Here is a 24,973-nt window from a genome sequence, read left to right as displayed (position 1 = left end):
GCATGTTGTTCTTGTACCAAAATATTCTGCGTAAGCTAGAGGTGTGGATGCCTATGGAGGCTGAGAAGAACTTGTGACGAGATACCCGGGGGCTACTTTGTCGGTAGCAATGTTGTACAATATCTGTACATTTTCATATAGAGCATTGTCGGCGTTCATGGTTGGAAATAGACGGCGCTCAGATACTAGATACTGAACAGAGACGATCTTCACTATCATATCACTATATTGTCCCTTATGAGCCTATTTGATGTGATGCACTTCTGCACAGCAATGAATTGGATCGCGAAATGGGCTTAATGAATCTAGATCTTCTGCGTATAACTCCTGGCAGTTAAGCATCCGGGTTTTCACCATTCCTGGCCGACTACTCCTGAGATGTACACTGGTCACCGTCTCCCTAATGCTGCGATGCTCGCCCTCGTTCGTAAACCTCATTGCCGCATGCATCAGCGCGCGTCACCTCCGTCATGAGCCACGACTTCAAATGCCAACGCGAGTCCTTTCTATTGATGGCCATAGTCCCTCTAAAGCAGCCGCTTGTGCCGATGGAAAACCCTACATGCGGTGAAAGAACTTTTCCCCATCCCGTCATGAATGCCCGCGCCAGACGGCTCCCGGGGCTCGTTAGGTGGAAGAGAGAGTTTAGATAGTCTCGGGGATGTTATCGTCGCTCTCGCTAACACTCTCGTCACCGCTGACCTCGGCGTTCTCACGTTCCCTCTTCTCCATGAGTGCCTGGAGCTCGGCATCATCAGACTCCGTAACAGCCTTGGGCTCCATCTTGACGGTCAGCTTGCCACCGGCAGCCTCAATGTTGTTCCGGACTTCCACAATCGCCTCTTCCAGCATTTGAATTCCCGTTTCCTTGACCAGCGTCGTGCTCGTCAAGACGTACAGTGGGGGAGATACCAGTTTGACCTTGACCTGGGTGTCCTCGGTGTTTCTTGCCTCGGCAGTTCTTAGAGCAGTCTTGATGGCATCAATGCCGTCATAACCAAAGCAGGTGACTTCGATATCGGCTCGTACTTTGGTAGGCTGAGGTGTAAGTCTCTTGCTGATGTATGACTTGAGCTCCTCGGCAACGGCGTCGCTGGGAAACTGAATGTCTTTCCATACATCGGGGTTGCTACGATTGTCAGCGACAAGCATCCACAAGAAGCCAGGATTATTCTTACGTGATGGACAGTTTGAACGCGTCGATGGAGTGACCATATTGCTTGTTAAGGGGCCATCCGATCGTCTCGTACAGGTGCTCAATAGGAACGTTGGTCTTCTCTGCGACGTGCCTCATGATGGAGTGGGTCGTTTTACTCTTGTTATATCTCCTGCACCAGAATCAGCACATGCTTCCTCCTGTCAACTTGATGTGCTTATGCTGAACCTACTCTTCGCACTTCACAATATCTTCGGGAGACACTCGGCGCTTCGACAGATCAATGTAACCTGGCTTGGGTCAGCCTCGTCCTAAGCTGTTGCCTTCGAGAATACACACCCTTCTCCTTGTCTACACGAAGAACGACGACAACCTCGTTACGACCGACTCGAATAAGCTTTTGGATACTTCGGATACGACGTCTTGACAGCTCGGATAGCAGAATCATTCCATCGATGTTGTCGTACTCGAGGAGCTTGCAGTATGCGCCCATATCGGCGATCTGGCAGAGAAGTGTAAGCCCATGGCTCGACCGAGCGAAACGCGATCCAACTGACCTGCTTGACGTTCACCATCACGAAGGAGTCCACCTCCGGGAATTTGTTCTCGTAGAACCGACACTGTGTTAAAGACATCTTGGCTGTGTCTAAGGTGATGCTCGAGGGGTATGGCGGGGTTCGAAACTGGGTCCGTATTCGGGGTGAGACGTCGGCGCGTCTATTGCAGGAAGTCGCTCCTCGTGAATGGCGGGAATTTGATCGGGTTCAGTTCTAGAGATCGTCTTGACGGAGAAGAGTGCCGAGTTAGACCAAGATCGGGCGCGAGAGGTGACGTTGGCTACGGTGACTGTTTTTGATGCAAGGTCGAAAATTATCGAGAGGCAGTGTGGGGTGTGGCTTTTTCGGCGGGGTACAAAAAAACGACTTGGTGTGGCGGTGGTAAGTTAAAGTTCCTACCCGAGTCCTAAAGGTAGTAGCATCTCCAGAATCATCACTTCGACCTCCAAATCTTAGCTATAGGCGCCATTGCCAGCCAGACTCTCATGACGTGAAATTCATAGCCCCTGAATGAAGGATAAATTATAAAAATAAATAATAAAAAAAACGCTATACAATCGGCTTGTTAACGTATGAGCTGATAACTATAATACCTCCGCATATTCTCTCCTCCAGATATTCGAAGGATAAGTCATATCATATAGGATTGTATCATACCGTAGTAGGATATCCAACTTATATGACGACACACTCTTAACTTGATCTATCTGACTTCTATGTCTTTTGTAAATATGATTCCTCTTTAAATGAAAGAAGAGAACTATCATCCTATTGCTAGTAGGGTTAGGGTTCTTCGTGGAATGAATCTGTCGACAAATGTCAGTGCTGGCTCGCTCGTTGGCGATCGAGTTGCCAGTTGCCGGCCGCACACTAGGGCTGCCCCCCGGCCCTGGTTGCAGGTCCCAGAATTTTAGCGTGAGCCTCAACTACTGCCAGCCTCCAGGCCAGGGCTGCTTGCTGCGACAGGAGCATTTAGGTCAGGTCGACAAACCAAAGCTTCCCTTGTTGGGATGAACGTCAATTAGCTTTGGTTGCAAGGGGCAAATAATCACGACATCAAAGATTTCTTTCACCCACCATGTTCAACGCATCGACACTATAATCCTGCAACGACATCCTCCCAGCTGATTCTCACCCGCACGTGTGTGTGTTCGAGCTTGCGATCACGATGGCCCCGATGGCGCTCGATGAGCCGGTGCTGCAGCCAGGACCCAAGGCCGACCTGCCCCCGCCGACCGTCTATCCCGTCAAGGAGGTTCATTTCGAAAAGTTCATCTCCCCTCAGCATGATGGCCGCGAGAAGGCCTTGGCGCAGCCCGAGGGCAGCGCAGCGATTGTCATTGACAACGGTCAGCCGCCTCCCTGGCGCTTGCACATCCACGAAAGCCTCCGTTGCTAACCAGACCATCCACAGGCTCTTCTGCAGTACGCGCAGGCTGGTCGTTCGAGTCGAAGCCGCGGCTCGTCGTGCCCCCGATCATGGCCAAGTACAGAGACCGCAAGTTGGGTCGGACCTTCAGCTTCGCCGGCTACGACTGCTACTCCGACACCACCGCGCGAGGACACATCAGAAACGCCTTTGAGGCTGGCACGAACATTGTGAGCAACTGGGATGTGATGGAGCACGTGCTCGACTATGTCTTCATCAAGCTCGGCCTGAACAGTGCCGAGGGCTCCATCGACATGCCCATTGTCATGACAGAGGCGGTGGCCAACTTGCCGTACTCGCGAAAATGTGGGCGCTTGAGCTTCTCCATCTCATGTAACTATGCTAACGTTGACATCCAGCGATGACCGAGATCATCTTTGAGTGCTACGGCGCGCCAAGCGTGGCATACGGAATAGACTCACTCTTCTCCTACAGACACAACGGAGGCAAGACTGGTCTAGTCGTCTCCTCATCCTACAGCTCTACACACGTAATCCCAGTCTACAACCAGAAGGCAATGCTTGCACAGGCTACTAGACTGAACTGGGGTGGCTGGCATGCAGCCGAGTATCTCCTGCGGCTCATCCGTCTGAAGTATGATCACTTTCCTGGTAAGCTCAGTGCCTCGCAGGCGGAGTACATGCTGCAGGACCACTGCTACTTGTCAAAAGACTACGACGCGGAATTGCGTGGCTATCTGGATTGGACGGGACTTGAAGACAGGGAGCGTATCATCCAGTATCCCTTCACCGAGGAGGTCATTGTCCAGAAGACTGAAGAAGAGCTCGCCAAGATTGCCGAGAGAAAGAAGGAGAGCGGTAGACGACTCCAGGAGCAGGCCGCAAAGATGCGCCTTGAGCGACTGATGAAGAAGGAGCAGGAGCTCGAGTACTACAAGGACGTCCAGCGAAGGCTCGTTGACCAAAATAAGAAGGAGACGAAGCGGATCCTAGACGATGCTGAAGTCAAGGACGAGACGCAGCTGGAGCGAATGGTACGAGATCTGGAAAAGTCGATCAAGAAAGCGCGGATAAAAGATCTGGGCGGTGAACTTGAGGAAGAACAGCAGGAAGAGCCAGTATTCGATCTACTAGATGTACCGGATGATCAACTGGATGAAGCCGGTATTAAAGCGAAGCGACAGCAAAGACTCATGAAGTCAAATCATGAGGCTCGGGCGCGCGCCAAGGCTGAGAAGGAGGCCGAGAAGGCACGCGTTGCAGAAGAAGCGCGACTAGACGAGGAGCGGCGAACAAACGACCTGGAAGGCTGGCTGGATGAGAAGCGGCAAGCACTCCAAGCTACAATCACCAAGATCAAGGACAGAGATCGTCTCAAGCAGGATCTCGGTAACCGAAAGTCTCTCGCCAGTCAGATGCGCATGAAGACCCTGGCCAATCTGGCTTCTGACAACCCCAGTGGCTCTGGATCAAGAAAGCGGCGGCGTGGAGGCGACGACGACGACTTCGGCGCCGACGATGCCGACTGGGGTGTCTACCGCAATGTGGCCATTGGCGCCAACGCCGGTGACAGTGACGACGAGGAGGGAGAGGAGAACCTGGAGGCGGCGGTCAAGACACTCGAGGAGGACCTGCTCAAGTACGACCCTGACTTCACCTACGAGCACACGCTCGAGGCGCAGAACAACTGGACCAAGTCCCTACTGCATGCGTTCCGCTACGGCCCCCGACCCGTAGACGAAGGATCTGCCGCCGAGCGCCACCAGCTACACCTCAACGTTGAGCGCATCCGCGTGCCCGAGGTCGTCTTCCAGCCGTCTGCCATTGCGGGCATCGACCAGGCCGGCCTCGTTGAGATTGCTGGTGACATCCTGAACCAGCGCCTCACGGGCATTCCTGGCCTCAACCGCGACGACTTCTTGCGCGACATCTTCCTCACAGGCGGCTTGACCAAGTTTCAGAATTTTGACGAGCGTCTCCGGTCTGGACTGCAGGCCCTTCTGCCCGCCGATTCGCCGCTGGCGATCCGCCACGCAAAGGATGCTTTGCTCGACGCCTGGAAGGGCGCCGCTGGTTGGGCGGGCACACCCGCATGGCAGGCGGCCGCTATCACGAGGGAGGAGTACCAAGAGAAGGGGTCAGAGTACCTCAAGGTGAGTCATCCATCGTCGGAGTAGACTTGCAGTCTGCGCCTTTTCAGCCGCAAGACGCTAACAGGTTACTGTGCAGGAACACGATCTGGGAAACACTTTCTAAAAATCTCGATAGGTCGATAGGTCAGACGACCACGTCTGTTGCTACTGGGGCTGAGATGGGCTTAAAAAAGCAGGTGCCACGTTGCGTTGAGACTTGTTTTCGTGTCGGCGGTGAATTTGTCTAGCTTCCGGGGCCAGGATAGACCAGTGGCTTTATCTCAGGCGGTGAAAGAAAGGAAATCGGTTGTTCAATGTACATTATGATGGGGTGTTTCGGTCACACTAAAACAGCAGAGGGGAAATGGCCTAAACAACAACTTGTAATCACCAATGCTGGTCTCCGTCTAAATTGCATGGTCCTCGAGGCAAAAGCATGCAGAGAAGCCATAAGCTATCGTATAGTCTCCAGTTTTGTCTTCTCCTATCACCCTGCGTTCCATAGTCTGTTTTGGTCCCTCGCGGCAATCGACACTAGAAAGAATAACCAACGCCCTCCCTGGTCACAACACACTCGCCTTTGTGTCCTGAGTTATACTCGCACAAGACAACAAGAGGCCAGAAACTAGAGACAAATTCCGCCTGAAAACGCCAACACCTAATCGATACTCTTGGCAAGCCGAAAATTCCACAACGCCAAAAATGGGGGGAATCAAATGAAAGTGAGTTTACATGGAAGCTGCGGGGATACCATCACCGTGCAGCTGCCGACCAATCTCGTCCGCCGTTCGCGCCTCGTCACTATTCGTTTGTTTAGTCGAATATGGATGTTCAGCACGCTCTAGATTAGCCACAGCTTGAGCAACAGCTTCGAGAGGTGTGCCTGCTGCCGGCCCGGCAGTGCTCGGGGCGGGCTCCGGAGCTCTCGCGGCAGCTGGAATCGGCGCCGGGGGCTGTGCCGGATGCGGAAGGCCGGGGTGAGATAGGTTGATATTAGGAGGCGGCTGCGGATACTCGCCCTGTGCCCCTAGTAACCGAGATTGGAGCTGGATGACGTATTCCCTCAATGCATAATTCTCCGACTGCATAGCCTTATAGTTATTCTCCATGTCTGAATAATCGCGCACTTGCTGCTCGAGCTTCTTGATGTAGCCCTCCTTCCTTTGTCGGAATGCTCTCTGTTGAGAATTTGAGTCAGTTACATAATATATTACGAAGCAACGTGGAACCCCTGATTTAGCTTTGACTTTTGGCCCGCTTTGTTGATCATGCACCCGCAACTTTGCCACCACCTCAATGCCGAGAAAGCACACTTGCGATGAATAATCATGCATGCGAGACGGACGACTGTGCATGGGCGCGACCCTCTCTCGGCTGCCAGACGGCATAGACGTCAAGATTTGCCAGAAACTTTCCCAGCATTGTGTACTCCCCCATTAGGCGCCAAAGATTCCAAGTTGAGTTTCAAGGGGGCGTCAAGGGGAAAGGGAAAACTTGCCTGAGCAGCTCTGTTTTGCGCAGCACGCTTCGACTGGGAAAGTTCCCGCTTCGCTTTGCGACCATCAGCCGCGTTCTCGCCGATATCATCAAGGTCTAAGTCGGGGGCAGCAGTTGACGCACTTGAAGAAGAAGGACCGGCAGCAGGGCCGCCATGGTCGGATGCAGGTGGAATGCCTGATGACATCATGCTCGCAGTTGCAAGGTAGGTAGGTGAAGATCTCAGCGAGGGATGGATATGCGCTTCGGAGTCAGGAGTTGATATAGCTGACGGAACGGCGGGAGCTGAGGCGTCGCTATATCCATGTGGCAGTGGTTGCGGCTGAGGTTGGGGTGGTGACCCTGGAGCACCTCGCGCGTTCGAGGTTGGCCGGGAGTTTATAAGACTCGGCGACGGCGGCGCGGCGGCCTCGTTGTTTAAAAAAGATGTTCCGGCGAGCTGTCCTCGCAAATTCGGCTCTGCAGTGGAGAGGCGATCATGTCAGCATGGTTGGGTTTAAGAGAAGACCCGGAGGTGGGTATGAAACGCGATTATAAAAGAGCGAGGGGGGAGAGCTAGGCAATGGGATGCATGCCTCGTACAAGCCAGGCAATGAGACGGACTAGTCGGTGATGGACGGTATTCTGGATCTAGGATCGAGAAACGGGCAAGGTTTAATAGGCGGACTGCCGCACAGAAACCCCAAGTTGACCAGGGTCGCAATCGAGGAGACAGGACTGACGGCAGATTGCCCGTACATACATACATACATACATACAGACAGACAGACAGGCAGTCAGACATACATACACTGGTACAGGCCAGGGTATATGAGGCGAGTAAGCCCAGGTAGAGTAGATCTGTGAAAGTGCAGGGAGGTCGCGCAGGGTGCAAGGGGATAGGTGATGCAGCCAATTGCTCCGAAAGAGAGAGTTCCAGCCTGGTAGCAGCAGCAGCAACGCCACAAGAGGGTGACTGAGAGACTGCCCTTGGCTCCTGGCAGCAGGGCTGGGATAGAAAAAGACAAAACAAGAGAGGCAGGACGGTGCAATGACAGCAAAAGCCAGAGCAGGGGGCGGGTGATGATTACATATTATGGCGGATTAGATTGAAAAAAATGTACAGATTCCGGTGTACGAGGTACCCAGTCAGTCAAACGTTCTGGCGTGTAAGAGATGGAGCAATTATGTAAGGGCAGCCAGAGACTGAATGAGGTAACACGGGGATGGATGAGGTGCTAGCGAGGTTGGCATTGAAGATGTTAGGCTTGCAGGGAGAGCAGACAACTGGCCTGGAGGGATGGGATGGGGTGCAGTGCAGTGCAGTACACCAAGCCAGAGTGAGGGAGGGCCTGCGGCTGCGCGGGTGCAAAAGGCTGGGCTGGGCTGGGTTGGGGCGGGCAGTTTGCGGGTAAAAGAACCGTCAGAGAGGTAAGTACTATGTATGTCTCGTCTCCGATGATGAAATACCTGCAGCAAAAAAGACATACAGAGAGAGAGAAGGGAAAAAAAATAACCACTGACGGGATGCAGATTTGTTGTGGCGTGTATACCGCGTCGTGCTTCTTCTGGAATAATGGCCTGGGACAGCGAGTGCACTTGCTCTCAACAGGCTGACCAACACGACATAAGACGACGACCAACAGCGCGTAACGAGCTTTCTTCGACTGGAGGAGCTCGGAGTGTGGGCAGAAAGCGCAAGATGTAGCCGTGAGGGGCGGAGATAGACGAGAGGCGACCGACGATCGAGGCGCACTGGACCGGGAGATTTCCAGGGGAGGAGACGACGAGAGCAGCGATGCGATGCGATGTGATGCGATGCGACAGAGGCATGTACCGATACAGATATAAGAAATTGATTGTCACTCACCGATCTTGACGGCCTGCATCCTAGGTTCGTTCGCATGAGCAGCAGTCCGCGCTCTCTGACTCAGCATAAGACGAGGGTGTGGTTTGGGTTTGGGGTGAGGGATGTGTATGTAAGTGGTGGTTATTGTGGTTAAGTAAGGCAAATTAAATGGAGCTCTGGTGTGGCATGGGCCGTATGGCAAGGTAAAAAAAAATGGTTAGGTCAGAAACGGACAGGACGGAGGTAAAGGTAAGGTAAGGTGTTAGGTTAGGTAGAGGCTGGCTAGCTTTGTTGAGATGGGTGGCTCCCCGGGATTGGATTACTACACACACACACACACATCTCCCTCACACACAAGGCAGGAACAACGCCAACAAGCGTGCAGTGACTGAGAGAATGGGAAGGCGCGCGGGACCACCACCCCATCCAGGAGGAGTGTACTTCCACTTGCAAATGGAAAGACCGGGCCTTGTCTCGGCGCTAGTCGCTCGCACTGTACAGTGCCGTCGCACAGCGTACTCTCTCTGGCCTGGTCTTGGCTTCAATGCTTTCTCGCTCCCTCGCTCGTTCGCGAGCTCGCAATGCGACGGCCGCCATACCTTACCTCCTACGTAACATGCTACCCAACTTCGACTACCTACTTTTCTCTTACTCAAGTTCATGCTGGATTCCTCAAAACAAATGATCGTGCGGGCCATTACCTTACCTGGGAAAGGTACCTGAGCTACCTAGGTATGTCCACATGATGATAGGCGGGCTCGGGCTCACAAATCTTACCTGTCTTACCCTCGAAATACCTGCCTCGAATAGCTCCAACATGAGGTATTAAAGGTACTGTACATTTTCAATTGTCACCTTTCCAGAATGCCCACTGGACTGCGAGCCACCCTGCGCCGGCACCTCGCAAAGTAAGCAAGGTACCCGGATGCGGTCGGCGGAGAGCCAAAAAGCGTGTGGCTGGGAGGTACCCTCCAGCTTAGACGGACTGCTCGTCCGTCTGCTCCTCAAACCTAACCTTGCTCGCAAATCTTACCAACGAGATGAGCACTGCTAATTTCCACAGTAAGGAAGAGGTACTTTGAAGCCAGCGGCGTTAATTAGGAAGAGAAACCTTGCCGACGGGGTCTGGTAAATGGGAGCCTGAGGGGAATACGCCTGATCTGCGCTCTCGGCAACGGATATCGCAAAGTCAGTAACTTGATGCGCCCAGACACCACCACCCACAGCACGATGGATGCCATACGCAGTAGTGAACTGGGTATGCACGCAGATATCCTGCTGGAGCTTCGGGGAGGTCGGGAGTTTTGGGTTCTCGAATCAGTGATTCCCTCACACCCAGTAAATGAATCCTTCCGCGGATGCCGTACCTGAGATCGCATTGCCGCAATACATAAGGTAGGTAGGTGAATAGATGGATAGAGAGAGAGCCATGAACTGCAAGATGTTCGAGTTCAAATCGACGCTTGACGATAATGACCAGCTTCCATTACTGTGTCCTATCAACTTCTGCCGGATTACCGTCTAAGTCTTGCATATCACGGGTCTACCTATCCTGGCTCTGCCCATATTTCCACTTACACACCTCACCTTGAGCAATGAGAAAGTTCCTGGGAACGGACAGTGCAAATATGTACTGTACAAACAGCCTAAGGTACGCACATGTGGCCCGAATATGCTTTGTGCGACCAAGAGCCGTACCTAATGTTACCTACCTGCCTCGATAAACGGACCAAGTCCCAGTCCATATTAAACTTGTTTGAGCCTTCCTACCTGCCTCCTGTACCTACCTGGCATTACTTAACTGTTGTTAGCTCGCTTCCTTAGAGTGCCTGGCAGCAGGATGACAGGCACGAGGATGCTAGATGCTAAGGTAGCCCATCAACCCTCGCTTTCCGAATGCGTCGATAGCAAGGTATCTACAATAAGTGAAAAACACACCACGGCGGTAGCCCTGCGGCGTTCTCAAACTCCGATCACAAGCGGCTCTACGTCCTGCCACACTTGCCCCCTTTGTCAGATGGCTGGATGTGGTTTGTCAGCAGCGCCTCATTTTTTCGGCCGGGCGGGGTGGGCGGCGGAGCTACGGCTTGAAGCATTCCCGGACTGCCCTGTTGTTGCCCTGTAAGTCTGGAGTCTTGACAGTCGCAGAAACGCTCCTTCCTTCCTTGCCGGCTGCGGGCAACTCTTGAGCAATGCCCAAGGATGGAAGGCGCCGCCCGCGTTTGCTTTGCTTTGCCCTAGCTTAGCCTTGCTAGCGTTGCCTCGCATGCCTTGTCGTGCCTTGTGCCTTGTCTCGGAGAATCACTTATTGCTGGACGGTAGGTAGGTAATCATTGAAGATGATCCTGCGGCCGCCGATGTAGGACAAAGGTGCTTGCCTCTTTCGAGCTCGTTACGCCTGATTACTTAGCATCACTTCCGCGCCCGGTCACTTGGACATTGACCTCTTCCTTACTCGGGATGCGTATCCATCATTTAGTATGTTACCTTATTAATGAGCACCCTGCTAGCTGCTTAGCCTACCTGACCTGCCGTTAAGAAGCTAGAAGTGCCAAAAGAAATATTTCCATCGTTAATGAGGTAGGTAGGGTACTGTAGCTAGCTGCCTTAGCTAAGGTTGGTAAGTAATTTAGCATCTGTAGCAAGGCAAGCTACTTTCCCGAAAACGTATGGGATGCGCCAGCTCGTAAACCACCTGCAGAGATCGTGAAGCACCTCCACTCACAAGGGCAGATGCACGACGGTGTCTTCCCTCACCAAGAAGCTACCTCAGGCGGGTTAGCCAGATACAGCATACCATCGCCTGCACAAACCACCCGAGCGAGGCATGCTTGCATGCGATCCACTGGTCTTCACCCACGCCAGCGGAGCTCCACTGCACCACGTCTCTCTTATCATCCGTGGAAGACGTGGAGTACCGATCCGTGGCGCGGGTAAAGGTCTGGTTCTGCACAATCATGGTTGGAGTTTCTGATCTCGTAGGACAGTCTCAGGTACCAAGGGCGGTTAGGCCAGAGGGAGAAGTCGCAGCCGTCTGACTACTCTTTGAGACGGCAGGAAATGCAGACATATTGCATATACACAACAACTCATCTTCTCATCTGCCGCGATTCTCGTCACGTGGACTTGGATTTGATTTGCGAGATCCTAGCTGCGTCTTCCCGAAACATGGGCTCATAAGGCACATAGGAGAGGCGCCTCATAGAATCAACAATCGCCCTGCTCTCTTGGTCGAGAGCAACATTCTGCTCACCACAGGATGACGCCCGACCTCCGAAGTCGCCGCCGCTTCCAGAAACACAGCAGCGGCCGCAGCGACCGGGCAATCTCTTCGGGGGCAGGATGAGCAGTGTGGCGTCCGGCGACATATCGCAAATACTTGACATTACTGCCCATTCGGTGACGGTCTGCCTTATCCTTCAGAAGCGGTCCAGCTTTGTCGACCAGTCCAGCAGGATGTAGCTTCTCCACATGGCATACGCTCTTAGAGCTGGAACCCAGCCTTGGGGTATGCTGGGACTAAAGCAGTCTCCTGTCCGAAATGTTGCGGAAGTAGCCTACCTCGCATGTCGCGCAGGGGGAGGGGTCACACTCACGCGTGCCCGTGTTGGAATCACCTGTCAGCACTTTCTACTTGAGGCAATATCTGGCTGGCCCTGTTTAATTGCCACGCACTCATCGGCGCATAGTACAGGATTTGACAACACCTCCGCTGACATAACGTGAACCACTCAGTCTTGGCTTGTCGACGCCCCGGAGTTCTTCCGTGGGATACTCGGATTCCAAACTTGTCGTTCCAATGACTCTTCACTCCCTGGCTCGGGAGATTAGAGAGGTCGGAGACCTTGGCTGCATTACTAAGGCCCATCGGACCTTCGTTCTGGGCACGGCAGGCTGTTTGCCGGGGGGTCACAAGCATGTCGTGGTGATTGGTAGTCTCTTTCACATTAACTAGGCAAATGGAGAGACGGCTGGATCTGATGCACTTCTTCTGGTAACTTCCCGCGACATACCCGACCCGGTGTGCTTAAACACAGAAAAAGTCGATCCACTGACAGGGACCGGAGTTACGGAAGTTATTGGACACTCCCTTGAAGGCCGCTTGTGGATACTGACTTGTGTCGGGCCACGGCCGGGTTCGAAGCCCACATACCGGTGAATGGTGAGGTTGGCACTACAGTAGTCAACTTGTGGTCAATGAAGATTACACACTTGGTCATTACGACACCTAGATCAACCTTTGGATGACTCTGCAGGTTCGTATGTTTCGCTGACCTATGAGCAAGGTAGTATGCTTCGCGCATGGAGCACCAAGGAAACATGGACGGGGCCAGTCTTCCGCGGCCGTTTGCTGCTGGCGCCAGCTAATGAAACATGTGCGCGGCCGCCAGGGGGGCCAACCATGATTCTTAGGCTATCTCAGAGTGTTTGACCTTTTGGAATACTGTATGCTCAGCGCTAGATGAAGGTGAGCTCTACGTTTGGCGCGTCGACTTGTCTGCACCGCGGTACATCACACAGCTTTACTCCGTTGGACGAAGTTGTTCAGTGCTTATGTTCATGGCTCCCGTATCTAGTAAGCTTTCCTTTCTCTGGTACCTCACACCCGGAAATTGGCAGGACAGTAACTGATATCCTATCGTGAGGTGCTACCGCTTCCGAGCCACTAAGCCAGGTATTTGCTTGTTGGCGGTCTTGCGATGAGGTTGCCAAGGATTGAGATATGATCAAAGACCGTCTTGCAGGACCACCTATACTTTCTGATATATGCCTCCACTGTATCATTAGGATGACTCCCATAGCTTTGGCTGCATTAGGGTGCTTCGTGATATCAGCTCAACCCGGACCTATAGCACTGACTGCGGACGATTGCTGGTTGATGCAGAAACCGCTAGATTGGTCCTCGCCATCTACGAAGCCGATAATTTTGTTCGGCTTTCGATACGACTGCGTTGAGCTCAAGACCTAGCCACGATATCTGCTGACTGTACCATTACTTCTTCCACGTAATGACCTCTATTGCGCTACAGTTATAGACTGCACCGGTTGGTCACTTGGCGTCACCTCCATGGTCCACTGGTTCGCGCATGCTCTTAATTGAGGAACTGGTCTGGTCTGTCCCACATGATTTAGACCAAGCCCCTAAGGAATACCTTTCTTGTTTTTCAAAGATTTCTCTTGGAATTCCTGAAAAGGGAGTGAACTTACCCCCAGATCTCCAAACTAACATCCTAGCCTGCAAGCACATAAACCGTCTAGGTGGTTCGCAAGCGCAGGATATCTCTTTCACCATCTTCAATAGTAAAGGTTAGTTCACATGAACAAATGCCAGGTCTGTATAGTCACTTGAATAATACCAATCTGAATGTTAGATATCTGCTATATTGAGTAAATTAAATGCATTTAGTCTTTCCAGGACCCAGGACATGGTTCCAGGCCGGGGTGGTCAGAACCATTACGCGGCTGGTTCAACAGTCACACATCTGAATCTTAACAGAGCATCTTGCGTCTATCACGAACTGCATACTTTTAATATCCCTGTTATCGAAATGCTTTCTAATTCTTCTCGAGATCACTTCTTCAAACGTGTATGTTGCCGCTCTCATCTATATTCCTCTTCGGGCGGCATATCAAATGACGGGTTCAATCAAAGCATCAAAGCGCCTCTCCCCGACGGAAATAAGGGTCAATGTTCCGCGCATCTGTTGAATCCTTTCGTGTTCTTGAATTGCACTCGTCTCATTCTAGATGCGGTGCTCACTCAGCAGCTTGAGATTGCGTTTCAAAGAAGGCGTTCCTGACGTCGAAGACTAGTGGAAGTCCTCGTGGCGTATGTCAAGATTATACGGTGTTACACACAAAGAAACGCCGAAACATACGATATTACCGATGTATCTGCGGTTTTAGGGCATGGAAGACGACAAGAGGCAATTGCAACGGCTGTTTGGCCCTTGTGACTTATTAAGTGGCAAGGCGTGAGACATTGCCACGAAATATAGCTTCATCGGCGATATCAGAGCATGCATACTTCGTATACCGAATTCGGGCCAGTATCGTCGAAGTACATACCCTCCGCATGTCACGACATTCACCGAACCCTAGGACAGCGCAGATTTGAGATGGCACGGGGTCAGGGGCTGAGAGGATTCACGACCATCTGCGGACATCCCGCACGAACTCCGCCGGCTGCTTTGCCTGACTCATATCTTTACAATCATGAGCACAACTACATGGCATCTGAAAAGGCTGCTGAAATGGATCTGCACATTGTCTATCACAAATCGTTTTGCTATAAACGGCAGGAATACTTGTGGCGCATATAGTTGATTTCGTATAGACATCCCGCCGCCTCTATCGGCGAGACACCGTACACGAAGTGCTGCCCCCCCGGCAGACCTCTTCAGAATCGAACTCCTACCGCAGTCGCCGTTTATTCCTCCCCGTCGTGGCGGCCGTTGCACCGCTTGTCGGCCGCCTGCTTCACCGATGACGATGCGGCCGTCTGTTACAAAACGTGAAGGTTACGCAAATCGCGGGTAGAGGAAATTGATGGAGCCTTGAAGATAGCCCATACGAAATCCCTTCAACACTTCATCATTTCAGCCGAGTCTTTTCGGCGAGGCTGTTCAAGCCGCCAAGAAACGCCTCAGTATTCACAACAGGGATGCAAATGTAGTCTTTTGCCCCAAGGGGCATATGGTCAATATGACATGGCCAGAGATCAACACTAATTGCTGTAGTTCAGCTCAAGAAGACGCCATCCTTACTAAGTCCAACAAGCCTTCAAAACCATGTACTCCAATAGTTGACAGCGGACCTACTATCCTGGGATGCATCCAATATGCAGGACCGTGGGCCCCTGAGTGCGGGCCCGTGCACGGCTCGAGATGCAACGCCTCCCTTGTTACGGCAGCCCCGACGGGATATTAATGGTATTCTGGGGTATTTCAAAAGGCTATCTTGTCGAAAGAAGTAATTCTTGATTCGAAAGGCTGAGTGATCGTTTGCAGATACGGGACAGTTTCGCTGTTGCGCTAGACCATCACTTCCCTACCCGGCGGTGCTAAGTTAGCCCTCGGCGTCGTCGCCGACAGGAGGTTGGATCATTTGATTAGTCCGACATTTGTGATCAGGTTGGCCAATAGATTATGTGATCTGTGTGTATCTCCTCCTACGCCAGGGTAATAACGTTAATCCTTGAAAGGTGAAGATACTCAATGTTAAGAGTCGTGATACTGATCAAGCTCTCGAATATTCCGCTTATTACAATGGGTCTATCACTTCTACACAGATAACAACCCCTTGTTGAGGATGTAGTGGTACCCTTGCCGAGCTAACATTTATTACCCTGGCGGAGGAGTACTGCTCGCCCTATGGTGCATGATTCCTCATCAAATGAAAAGCTACTATGACGACTTGTAGATCTTGCCGCCCTTCCACACATGTGTAATGTTATCCGGCTCAGTCAACACGTCAATGTCATCCAGCGGATTGCTAGCCACCGCAATGAAGTCTGCGTCGAAACCCGCCTTGAGCTGGCCTGCCTTTGGGCCCTGCGGCCCCAGCGTCTCGGGGGGCGTCGCCGTCGCCGCCTCGATCGCCTGCAGCGGCGTCAAGCCCGCGACCACCATCCAGTGAAGCTCCATTGCATTCTTGCCGTGGGCGAGCCTGTTCTTCCGGTCACTACTCAGTGTGTCCGTACCGAGTGCAATGCGCACTCCTTCCTTGACCGCAAACTTGTAGCTCTCGCGTGAGAGCTCGAGCATCCGCATGAGCTTCTTATACTGAGATGGGGGCAGCTCTGACGGATCTGCTGCGAGCGACTCGACAATGTGTCGCGTGGGAACGAGGATCGCATTCTTTTCCTTGATTAGATCCGCGACCTCCTTATCCAGGTACACTACAGCACGTCGAGTTAGAATATCCTTGCGAGGGTAGTATGGAAACAGGGAATGTCTTGAAGCCGTATCCATGAAGGAACTTTGAGCTAAGGCTTCACTTCAAGACTGCCAGCATGAGTTTGAAGGGTGAAAGGAGAAACATAAAGCTGCTTACTGCCGTGCTCGATACTCTTGACACCTGCTCGTAGTGCTGCCAGGATACCATTCTTGCCGATAGCATGCGACGCCACCACGCGCCCTGACCGAGCTGCCTCCTGAACGATGGCTTCGAGCTCCGCGTCCGAGAACTGGCTGTCCTCCGGCTGATCGTTAATGGACAGCACACCGCCGGTCGAACAGACCTTGATCACTTTGGCGCCGGCCCGAATAGTCTTGCGCACCGTCCGGATACAGTCATCGACGCCGTCACATATGGCGAACGCTGACACGCCATGGTGGCACGCCTCGAGGACAGTGTTGAGCGGCGCATCGTGCTGATCGCCGTGCCCGCCGGTGATGGACAGAACGGCGAGCGCCGAATACACTGTCGGGCCGACGATGAAGCCTTTATCGACAATGGGCTGGAGGTAGCCGGCGTAGCCTCCGAGCTCTCTAACTGATGTGAAGCCGGCCATGAGCGTGGCTCTCAGGTCATCCACGGTAGCGGCTCCAACCATGGTCTCGGTGCCCGGTAGGAAGCTGCGTAGTCCTTCGTTGAGGCCGGACACAACGTGAGCTCCCATGAAGTGTGTATGGACATCCCTTCAGTTTGCAATTAGCAAATTTCGATTTAGGTCGCTTCAGAACCAGAAAGAGATTGGTGATGAGAAAGTCTTTCTTTAAGTCTCGATCTCAATGAAATGCATATTTTGGGCACTCAAAATATGATAGATGTCGCCGTGATAAGCGGAGCGTAAGGTGACTTACCACATACCCGGCATGATAGCCCCTGGTAACTTAGTGAAGGACACAGCCGAGAACTTGTCTGGCAACTTGGAGTATTCACCAACCCACTGAATCTTGCCATCCTCGACAACTATGGCGCCGTCTGAGACTGGCTCTCCTCGGCCAGGGATCACGACTTCAGAACGGACACCATACGACTTCTCATCTTGAGTCCATGATGGCTGAGAAGCCATGGGAGCTGTCGCTAGTGGCGTCTGCGAAGGTCTGTGAGGAATTCTCATTTTCTCTTGGACACTCCTCAATGCTCTACAACATAAAGACCTGGATGTTCTGGATCAATGGATACGTTAACAATCTACACTCTGCGCCCGGATTATAAAGCCTTGTGTTACAATACCAATTGGGTACCGGCTCGGTTTTCAAAGGAGCTTGTGCTCGGTTTTTCCCAATACTCAAGAACGTCTGTTATAAATGTAAAGCCGCAGTTCAGACAGTAGTTGGACAACGATTGATGATTTATATGAAGAAGAGAGTCAATAGAGCTTATCCAGACAACATAAATCGGCTTCCAACGACTCCTTGCCGCTGTTGGAACCTTCCAAAGCAGGCATAACGTGCGAAATCCTAGTGCAGCTCCGAGGCTCCTAGGATCCGCGCGGGGAGAGGGGAACTCGGTGTCTATCTTTACATTGTACCTGACCTGCCTATACCACATGAGGGGAGCGGGACCGCTGTATAGTACCTACATTGGCACCCTCCGCTGCTGTATGACATGGGAGACACGCGGTTTATGATTAGCCTGCAGAAGTTGTGATAAGCTCTGTGAAGCTTAAGCCAGCCCTGCCGCCTGTATCTGTACGTAAGCTCCGTGAGGCGGATTGATATGCTTGTCCCGGGCGCTGTATATGCTAATAGCAACGCTCACAACGCCAGCGCTGTCGAAAGGCTCAATGTGACTAAAGCAGTTCAAAAATTCAATAACAGCAGAATCATTCTTTCATTTTAGACTTATCGAGTATTGAATTAGCGCCCATTATTTGTTGCTTCCGAAAATTCAAAATGGTAGCAAGCTCACCTGAGCAGAGCGCTCTTCAGCTCAAGGTGGGGGAGGCTGTCGGAGCTTCTCTCTCGAGCTCTGCCGGCAAACCACCGCGCCGCCAGCTCCGTATCACAGACCAATACCAGCTCATGCATACGCAGCAGCATCAGCAGCAGACGCACTCCCTCACCTATCGTCGCGTGGGCGTTGTGTCACGAATCCATCATGCTGCTAGGGCGCCTCCGCGCAGCAAATCCATCACCAATCCTGCGACACAGTAGTAAATTCGCCGCTTCAACAAGCCATTGCTGGATGTCCAGCATGGCCGCACAGCCCAGCTTTGCCGAGGGCTCGGACACCACGGCCGTCAAAGAGGCGCTGTCGCCTTTGCTCTCTGTGTCTGGAGGTCGATGGGCGCTCATGGCAGACGGGCAGGGGATCGAGCGGTCGTTCAAGTTCAAGACGTTTGCTAAGACATGGGTGAGTCGAAGCAGCGCCTGCAGAGTCTCTGATCCCAGGGGTCCCGCTTCCATAGCATCAGGATTCCTGTTCAATCGTCTTGAAAGCTGGTGCTGATACTTCAGATATGTAGGACTTCATGACAGCTGTCTCACTGCAGTGCAAAGTGAAGAACCACCATCCGGAATGGTCTAATGTGAGTTGAGCCTGTCTCACTTCCCTCTCCTCAAGTTTGAAGGATCTTCAGAAGCAGCGTTCACAATGTCAATGTATCTTCACGTCGAGCTGACGGATGCTAGGTTTACAACACGACTTTCATAAGATGGACAACACATAGCCCCAAGGGTCTATCGTCTAAAGACGTCGAGCTGGCAGCCATCTGCGATGCCTTTGCGAAAGACTTCGGGGAGACGGCGGAATCTGCTGATGCCAACCAGGCGTGTGCCATGCAAGACCTCACAGGGAAAGTGACCTCTGCTGCAGAGGATTGTTGCACACCAAAGAACAAGTCCGCCTAGGAATACCTATCATCCAGACGGAAAATATTCAACGGACTCACGGCTCACTCAAAAGAAAACCAGAACATAACCGGCTCATTTCATGTATTAATATTGTAATTATTCTAATATTACGAGGGATAGACGGTAGTCGGAGTATGTACCGGAATCAAAAACCCTGCGATGGCTGCGCGCCTGGCCTACCCAGTGACCGTCTATCTTTGTCGACATGCAGGGGATGTCGTTTAGTCATGATGCTATGTACAGCGACCTTCTCCCCATGCTCTTCCTCACATTACCCCGAAGGTCGGGTGCTTTTGGTTGCTCCTGTGGAAGTGGCCATCAGGAGCGGGAGCGACACTTTCACACAAAGTATCACAGTATGTCCGCTTGTTCCGGGTTCCCGTACGCGGTCTAACTTGGCTGACTTACTGGGCCTTCCTGGCCTTGATAGCAGCAAGCTTCTTCTCCCGGCGTCTCTTGCTGGCCTCGGCACCGGCCTCGGTGTCGAGCATGTAGTCCCACCACCTGAAGCTGGAGGCATAGTTGCCAATGAACTTCTCGTGGTGCACGTCGTGGTGGTCGGCGCCGGCCCAGAAGGGGAGGAAGTGCCTCAAGCTCCAGGGGAAGTCGTAGCCGCTGTGGGCGTCGATGGCCTGGAAGAGTCGGAGGACAATCCACACGTACATGGTCATGAGGTGGAGATCACCGGTGATAGCCACCCAGACGACGGGCGACCCGATGACACCCGCCGCAAGGAGCATGACCTCGATCGGAGACGCGTACTCGGCGGCCAAGCCGAAGGGAGCCGAGTATGTGTGGTGCAGCTTGTGGATCGCGCGGTACAGAGGGCCGTAGTGAAGCCCGCGGTGGAACCAGTAGTGCCAGGTGTCCTCCATCACAAAGAAGACGGCGACTTGGAAAGCCATCTTCCAGGCCGAGGGGAAGGGCACGCCATACTCCAGGCCGAGCCAAGCCGCGACGGGGTGGAAGAGCCAGATCTGGGGCAGCTCAACGGTGACGTGCTGGAGGAGGACAAGGGCGGCGCAATCGAGCTGTTCCTTCCATGTAGGGACTTTTTGCTAATGTTGGTGTTAGTCGAGTTATGCGAGAGAGCATTGCCGCGCGGGTAGGGGTGGGCAAAAACCAACATTCTGGAGCTTCCATTTGTTGAAGAAAGGGATCGCATCGATGATGATCCACGGCAAAGAGCGTCCGAAATATACGAGCTCGTGCATGACGAAGCTCATGATACCGGTAGCGAGTGTGTCATTTTGCATCCAAAGATACCAAGCCTGAGTTGCGTGTTAGAGCCAGGGCCTGGAAAATTAAGTCGATAGAAAGGGGGTTTGACATACAGCCCACAGGCGCTCGACGACGTTCAGTTGAACATTGTACTTGGAAACCTCCTCGAAAACACTTGAAAAGTCGGCGGTCGTATTCAGGCCGGCGATTGTCGAGTTGCTGGAGAGCCAATGGTCAGTGGATTGCGGTTGCAGACGCGTGAAGAAAGTGTTGAGCAAGAAGACTTACATTGCCTCCATGTTTGTGGTTGGTTCGCCGAACTGGTACAGCGACCTCGAAAGAAGAAAGAAAATTGCGAGAGAGGGAATAAGAGAAGACTCCCCACGAAAGACGAGAGAATTGGCCCGAAATCTCCTGCTTTCCGGTGCGCTCAACAAAGCTGTGGGCGGTGTCGACGAGAAGATGTGTTTGGGACGGGGTCTGGTCTAAGGGGACGACGGACGGGGTCGCAGAGATAGATAAAGGCCGGCATGTAGCGTAGCGTACTGTAGCATAGCGGATTGCTGGTAGCGTACCTTAACATTTGGGTTAGGGAGGTTTTGATTTTCTGGAACGATTTACCTGGCCCTCCCCTGCGCAAGTGGAATTGTGGGGCAAAGGGGGGTCGACCAGCGAATGGGCGGGCAGGACCACAAGAATGGGGGGGCAAGATTTGAAGATGGGCAGATGCGTTGACATGCGTTTCCGCCTTCCGGGCCACTCACAGCCCGCTCTCTCCTTACCAAGGTACGTAGCCAGCAGGTACCTCTCCCAGCGGCAATTACCGGTCGACAGACGTGCTGCCAGATCTGGGCTGTTAACGTGCGCTGCACACTGCAAACTCGTCGTCCAGGCGGGTCAGCACCTTTTCTTGAGCCCCAAAACCCGCCTGCCCTCCCTATTCGTATTCGGGTTGGCCCTTTTTCGCATTCGTAGTGGACCTCGCCTTAACTAATGTACCTACTGCATACCCAACTAACTAAATGCTGGGCGGTGAAGAAGAGCCATGTTCCATGTGAGGTCTGGTCCGTTGATGGGCTGTCACAGGGCAGAAGTTGTCTCAGTTTCCCACTGTCACTGCCTCAGAATGGCCTTAGGTAAGGCATTGTTACTGCCGGAGCTTGATTATCCAGATCGTGCCATTCTGCGGGATCTGATTGACTACTGAATTCCACTCGACTCTTCACCAGCCCGAACCCAAACCCGAATGCCTCGGCGATACAGACGAATGTTGCTCTCTGTCCAGTCATAACTTTTGGGTTACATACCCTCGGAATGAGCTAGCTAGACTATGGCACACGTATTAAACATGTAGAATTAACAGTATCCATACTGCTCTGGTCAGTTTCAAGGTTGGCTCTGCTGGATGTTATCGCCGATCTGATAAAGCGATTTTCTTAGCCGATCAATCGTAGTGGTGTTTTAGTCTTTCCCATTTCCCAGGCACAAAGACGGCACTGCCAGCCAGTCAGAGGCCGTTCCTCAACAAGCTCCGGGGCCCTATGATGACATTGTTTTTGTCCATCACTTTTTTTGCCCTGGGCACCATGCCAAAACCTCCCACCAGCTTGTGGATGACATGTGCACGTACTTACATTCACAGCATCTACGGTTCACACGCAATCATACCCGTTTGCCCTGAGGATTCATTGCGCCTTCCGTCGCTTCATCCACTTACCTAAAACTGGACTGACGCAATAGTCTACGCAGCCCGCCTTTGCTTACCCTCGGGATCTCAGCGGTGATAGGGGCATCCGGGTCACTCGATAACCCACAATTACTCCAACAGTGCAGTCCTTTGGTGCCCGTATATCCGTCAACACTCGGTTGTTGCCCCCCGGCTGTGCTGCCATCCGGTGCAAATCGAATGGCCTGATCCTAACGCTTCTCAACCCCCCATCCACCGCCCGACCTCGCCACCATCCACGCGTGCACAGCTGGGCACTCTTCTGCCTCTCTCCTGAGGCTCCAAGTACCGCTGCACCCATCCGTGCCGCTCGTCATACCTCCGGTCCCTTCTGCAACTGGACCCGGATACGCCCCGGCCCCCGGGATAGCTCCCGTAGCTGCATGGTAAACATGTCCATCGTAGCCGAGTTAGTGCCACCCATCCCATCATCTCCCCAGCGCATGCGATTAACAGGTCCTCTTTTCTTCATGACAGCCAGGTACGCCGAATAGACGGCCAGATAGACCGCATCCTTCTGAACCCCCTGGTAGCCCCAGATGGTGAAAATGAGAGGGAGGCTGCCACTTTCGATGCACACGCTGACGGGAATGCTGGTGCTGCCGCCGCATTCTCATCGCCAAGGGTGAATGAGCTCCTCCGGATAGTCAAGACACTCTCCACCACTTCAGCATCACAGTCTCTCTTGCCAGCATGGCGGATCGAGCAACTCATAAACAGGTCCGGGCTAGGTGACGCTGCAGAGCACTCGCAGGCGTTGGAAGCTAAGAACCACTACGAGTCTGAGATTGAATGGCTCCTAGTTGGCAAAGCTACTACGCAGACCTACGGACTGATATTGAATACTCTCTTGGACCAGATCATCCCTCTGAACGATGATATATGGTACTGGGATGACGTGCTGAGCTCTTACACCAATAGCAGTCTTTATGCAGTTCAGACTTCACCTCTCAGATGGTGGGCCTGGTCGAAGGATATCTACCATGAGAGCAGTCAGCGCATTCGTCGCGTGACACAGTCTCCAGCAGAGGCCTTGGACTCGGGTAGGATAAGAACAAGCCTCTCCCAGAGATGGCGGCAGTTCTACTCCATCGTTCGTGAGAGCGTTGCCGATCGGTCACTTTCCGACGTGCAGAGGCGGATTCTGTCCCCGGTAGCATTGGCGCGCTCTCAGGCCAGGCGAAAACAACTGCAACTGAAAAAATTGCGTGAGATGACAGCGAGTGGTCTTGGTGTTCTGATCGATGAAGGTCTTAGCTTCGACACAGACGACGAGGCTAAGGGAGACTCGACTGTCAACATGAGCAGCCAGGAGTGGAAAGGCGTTGTCGAGCGTAGCGTGGCTCTGATGGACATGGTACTGAAAGACGTATTGATTCTTGATGCTGGTGTGTCTGAGTTCGAAGATAAAGTCTTTGCTGGGGTTGAGGAGGACCCGGAGCTGTCTATCCACGTCGAGGACGCGAGTGGAGTGAACAAACCAGGAGTTCTAGCAAGACGGCTCTTATCCTTGTTGCAGACGGGCATACCGGAACATGTCGCTGCTACGAAGCGTATTGTCGACGAAAATGGACGACCCTCAAGACTGGTCAGATACTGGCTGCCCGCTGGCGTGCTTCTTCTTTCGTCAACGACTATCCTACGGATCTTGGTCCACAGGAAGCAGGAGATTCTGAATTGGATCGCAGACCTTGGCGCCACAATGAAGGACTTCTGGTTCAACTGGGTTGTCGAACCGACGCGCAAAGTCATCGGCACAATTCGCCATGACTCGAACAGTGAAATAGCCATCATGAGCAAGGATAGTCTCAAGGCAGACCGCGAGAGCCTAGAGCGCATGGTAGTTGACTTTGCTGTGGAGAAGCCCGACTTCGCGACCGAAGGTGGGAAGTTGACGGATGCACAGATCGAGGATATCAGAGCCAAGGTCAAAGCAGGAGACGTTACGCCGGTGCTCCGCGCCTACGAGAAAGACCTGCGAAAACCCTTCTACGGCGCGGTGCGTGGTGATCTGATACGGTCACTGCTAATCCAGGTCCAGAAGACCAAAGTCGACCTAGAAGTTGCTATTGGCGGGATCGACTCGCTCCTGAAGAGCCAAGAACTTGTCTTTGGATTCATCGGCTTGACACCTGGAATTCTCGTTTCCATCGGAATGTTCCAGTACCTGCGCAGCATTGCCGGCGGTAGGAAAGGCAGAGGACGTCACCAGCGTGCCGGGAAGAGCATCCGCGTCCTCCGCAATATTGACCGCATCTTCTCTGAGGCGACTCCATCCCAGAACAACCTCTTGTCGTACAAGGACCACGGCTTGCTCATCTCCGAGGTGCACGTGCTCCGGAAGATTGCCCATGGCCTCATGCCTGGGGAGATCGAGAAGGAGTTCCTGGAGGACCTGGATGACATGGCAAACGTCAAGGGGATCCAGATTCAAGTTAGAGCACTGGAGAGGATCCGGTGGGCGTATGCTAAATGGTTGCAATGAGTGTCAAGAAGAGTGTCTGTAAAATAGGTATCTCATCTTTGGATTGCAGCGCTATTAGAGGATATACAGAACTCGATGAGCGATGTATTAGCTAGCCTAAGCTGACATAAAATTGAAAACGAGTAAAGTGACTGTCTCATGCATTACATGCTACCCGAGCTTGTCTGTATATTCGGA

General features: G+C 52.8%; 5 protein-coding genes across 5 annotated transcripts; 2 read left to right on the top strand and 3 right to left on the bottom strand.

Moving 5' to 3' along the window:
- Positions 1 to 645: 645 nt before the first annotated feature.
- UCRPA7_7903 (putative eukaryotic translation initiation factor 2 alpha subunit protein) lies at positions 646 to 1,791 on the bottom strand (the record flags this gene model as incomplete). The annotated part of the gene is made up of 5 exons (XM_007920423.1): positions 646 to 1,129; positions 1,179 to 1,328; positions 1,389 to 1,446; positions 1,496 to 1,658; positions 1,714 to 1,791. The coding sequence occupies 5 exons, from the start codon at positions 1,789 to 1,791 to the stop codon at positions 646 to 648; spliced, it is 933 nt and encodes a 310-aa protein (XP_007918614.1).
- A 1,090-nt stretch (positions 1,792 to 2,881) lies between these two features.
- On the top strand, positions 2,882 to 5,358 carry UCRPA7_7902 (putative chromatin remodeling complex subunit protein; the record flags this gene model as incomplete). The annotated part of the gene is made up of 4 exons (XM_007920422.1): positions 2,882 to 3,062; positions 3,128 to 3,448; positions 3,502 to 5,255; positions 5,332 to 5,358. The coding sequence occupies 4 exons, from the start codon at positions 2,882 to 2,884 to the stop codon at positions 5,356 to 5,358; spliced, it is 2,283 nt and encodes a 760-aa protein (XP_007918613.1).
- Positions 5,359 to 15,965: 10,607 nt separating this feature from the next.
- Positions 15,966 to 17,578, bottom strand: UCRPA7_7901 (putative amidohydrolase protein; the record flags this gene model as incomplete). The annotated part of the gene is made up of 3 exons (XM_007920421.1): positions 15,966 to 16,459; positions 16,615 to 17,201; positions 17,367 to 17,578. 3 exons carry the CDS (start codon positions 17,576 to 17,578, stop codon positions 15,966 to 15,968), a joined length of 1,293 nt encoding a protein of 430 aa, XP_007918612.1.
- A 2,190-nt stretch (positions 17,579 to 19,768) lies between these two features.
- On the bottom strand, positions 19,769 to 20,884 carry UCRPA7_7900 (putative c-4 sterol methyl oxidase protein; the record flags this gene model as incomplete). Its single annotated transcript, XM_007920420.1, has 4 exons — positions 19,769 to 20,422; positions 20,492 to 20,635; positions 20,699 to 20,804; positions 20,874 to 20,884. 4 exons carry the CDS (start codon positions 20,882 to 20,884, stop codon positions 19,769 to 19,771), a joined length of 915 nt encoding a protein of 304 aa, XP_007918611.1.
- Positions 20,885 to 23,524: 2,640 nt separating this feature from the next.
- Positions 23,525 to 24,796, top strand: UCRPA7_7899 (putative atp synthase regulation protein nca2 protein; the record flags this gene model as incomplete). The annotated part of the gene is made up of 1 exon (XM_007920419.1): positions 23,525 to 24,796. One exon carries the CDS (start codon positions 23,525 to 23,527, stop codon positions 24,794 to 24,796), a length of 1,272 nt encoding a protein of 423 aa, XP_007918610.1.
- Positions 24,797 to 24,973: the final 177 nt, after the last annotated feature.

Source organism: Phaeoacremonium minimum (assembly GCF_000392275.1).
Source record: "Phaeoacremonium minimum UCRPA7 unplaced genomic scaffold PA7_03_scaffold_560, whole genome shotgun sequence".
NCBI lineage: Eukaryota > Fungi > Ascomycota > Sordariomycetes > Togniniales > Togniniaceae > Phaeoacremonium > Phaeoacremonium minimum.
The sequence above is the reverse complement of the archived record's forward strand: the minus strand, read 5'-3'. Positions and strand labels throughout refer to the sequence as shown.